A 2,907-nucleotide genomic window follows, 5' to 3' on the forward strand; every position below is an offset into this window, starting at 1 on the left:
TGGGATGCTAACGGCAGGTGATGGCTTCATAGCATTAAAATGGCGCCAAGGGAGCTACGCTTAGAGAGGAGAGGCTTACCCCCTTGGTTTTTTTGCAAGTTATTTCCCCATTTGTTTTAGTTTCCTGTAAGATCTTTTCTGAATAGTTAACTTTATGGAGACACTAGTGGTGGGAGCAGCTTATAGACGACGTCTAATGACATTTCTTCACTTCTCATTGGTGTAGTTTCTTGTGCTGCTGTCATCTTCATTATATGACTTGACTTTCCTCTTCCAGATCTTTCCCTCTACACTTTGATGAGCGGTCTCTGTTTGCTGGGGATGAAAAAGAGGCAGCCAAACTGAAGGTTTGTCAATCATTAAACTGCAGAAATAAAAGTAAAGGACAGATTAATTACTTCTTATATTCAAGGAGAATTCAGCTGAATTTATCAAGCGAGAAGAATACTTATGTTTTATGACAGACATGGACAGCAGGGCTTTGTGGACATGATGCGACTGTTAAAGCTCATATCATTTAAAATGAGACTCCTCTTGTACCTTTTTTCACTAAACAAGAGAAAGATAGCTATCTAAATGACTACTTCACTCCCTAATTGAAAGTCAGTCATTTACTCCCCCCAGTTGAAACTCTTATTTTTGTGCTGAAGTTAAAAAACAGAGTGCCGGGCGCCCGGGTTGTTGGTGGAGCGCGCGCCCATGTGTAAAGGTTTGCTCCTTGACTCCGACCTGCGGCCCTTTGCTGCATGTTGTTCCTTTCTCTCTCTCTCTCTCTCTCTCTCTCTCTCTCTCTCTCTCTCTCTCTCTCTCTCTCTCCCCCTCTCTCCCTTTTCAGCTGTGCTGTCTAATTAAAGGACTAAAATGCCCCAAAAAAATCTTTTAAAAACCCCACAGTGCTTCCTCAACCTCCTCCCAAATACTGACTTTGATGTTTGGAGCAAATGACTCCAACACGTCTGATAGATATAGATTCAGCAGCTCAGAGAAATGTAATGTGTTGATTGCTTAGACGTGTAAAAGATTTGTCAAAATAGAGCGTTTTGATTTTGGTGTTTTGTGTGATTCAGTAAACGAATTTGAGTTGAACTGCACTTGTAACACACATAACTTAATATTGATTTAGGAAAGCCGTAAAATGACAAAGTACACTCAAGTCTACTTTTTAAAGATTATTTTTTGGGCATTTTAGGCCTTTTTTTGACAGGACAGCTGAAGACGTGAGAGGGGGGGGGGTGACACACAGCAAAGGGTCGGAGTTACTTCCATTACTTTGAGGAGTAAACCTCCATATATGGGCGCCTGCTTTACCAACTGAGCCATCTGAACGCCCGTCATGATCCAGTTTTAACGTGTTTCTGAGAGTGACATGAGTGTGTTTTCTTCAGGAGGACATCAGACTGGCCTTCCTCAACATCTCCAGGATCATGGACTGCGTGGGCTGCTTCAAGTGTCGACTGTGGGGGAAACTGCAGGCGAGTTATACTAATGGCGTTCAGTATGATCTGTGGGTGAATGTTAAACAATGCAGTCAAACCATCATGTGTATTGGGTTGTCGGATTTCATTGTGATTCCTCTTCTTTGTCTATCTCTCTCTCATCACCAGACTCAGGGATTAGGTACAGCGCTAAAGATTTTGTTTTCAGAGCGGCAGATTGAAGCTCTGCCGACGTCCAGCAGCAAGCGACCCAGTTTCCAGCTCAGCCGTCAGGAGATCTCCTCCCTGCTCAACGCCTTTGGAAGGTGACACATTTCAAAATGATATCCTCAGAAAAACAGCCGTTAAAGGCAGTGAGAATACACTGTATATTGGAGCCTCTGATTTCTGTTGTTGTGTTCTTTGTACATAACACGTCTGTGTACACGCCTGGAGATGCTGTAACGTTTTCTTCACGAATCGTCCCGCAGGATTTCCACAAGCATCAGAGAGCTGAAAAACTTCCGATCTCTGCTAGCAGAGGAGCGGTGACGGTGGACACATCGACTCTCCTGCCTCAGTTCTGCTAAAATGTCATTTAAACTTCCATCAGAGTTTAACTTCAGCTTTCAAGGTGAAGCAGTGGTGGAGGAACAGTGAAAATCCCAGCTCCAAGTAAAAGTCCTGCATTCAAAATCTTACTTAATTAAAAGTACAACAGTATCAGCATCAGGTTTGGTATAGGAGAAGGCTTCCTGTATTCTTAATGAGAGTAACGTTAACGTTAATGATAGTTTGTTGGTTTTTCTTTAATTTTTGATAATGGCATATTTTCCTTATATCGTGCAGCCTACTGTCAGTAACGTTAATTGTCCGTTTTTTTTGATATTCTGTGCTAAAAGCACAATTTAGTTCATGAAGCGCAGTTCATTCTCATTTTCAAAATCCTACTCAAGTAAAAGTACAAAAGAATCCGCATCAAAATACACAAAGCGCCAAAAGTAAAAGTACTCATTATGAAGAATGGCCCCTTTTAGAATATATTATAATTACTGGATTATAATTATTGATGATGTTAATGTGTTCATTGCTTTAATATTGCAGCTGGTAATGGTGGAGCTCATTGTTATTATTCAATATACTGCAGGATAGCTTAATCTATAATAGTTATTTATATTAGCATTCATGAAGTTATTAGTATAGTGTTATGCCAAACATATGGGATTACAAGACAGCAGTATTTAAAAGACATCTTCCAGTCTCGCATATACAAATCATGTGGAGCAACACATGAAGAAGAAAACATATCTACAGATGGAGCTTTTTTTCCTCATCTCCCGGGCTTTCTCAATATTACTGGATAAGTTATTTGGTTTACATTTGGACAGCCATCCCAGTCTTTGATCATCATCCATATTTACAAAATCAATACCTGTGTTTGTCTTCCTAAACAAACATTACGCTGTTCACAGTAAAAAGGACAGCGCAGGAA

The 2,907-nt window shown here is 40.6% G+C and overlaps 1 protein-coding gene across 1 annotated transcript in view; it reads left to right on the forward strand.

Moving 5' to 3' along the window:
* ero1a (endoplasmic reticulum oxidoreductase 1 alpha) overlaps positions 1-2,907 on the forward strand; it is a gene marked incomplete at its 5' end in the record, with an annotated part of 12,567 nt that extends 9,660 nt beyond the window's left edge. Inside the window, 4 exon segments of the mRNA XM_032512294.1 lie at positions 278-347; positions 1,386-1,472; positions 1,605-1,741; positions 1,907-2,907. Of these exon segments, the coding sequence (XP_032368185.1) occupies positions 278-347; positions 1,386-1,472; positions 1,605-1,741; positions 1,907-1,967 (355 nt within the window). The 3' untranslated portion in view covers positions 1,968-2,907.

This window comes from Etheostoma spectabile, chromosome 1 (assembly GCF_008692095.1).
Source record: "Etheostoma spectabile isolate EspeVRDwgs_2016 chromosome 1, UIUC_Espe_1.0, whole genome shotgun sequence".
In the NCBI taxonomy this organism is placed as follows: Eukaryota; Metazoa; Chordata; class Actinopteri; order Perciformes; family Percidae; genus Etheostoma; species Etheostoma spectabile.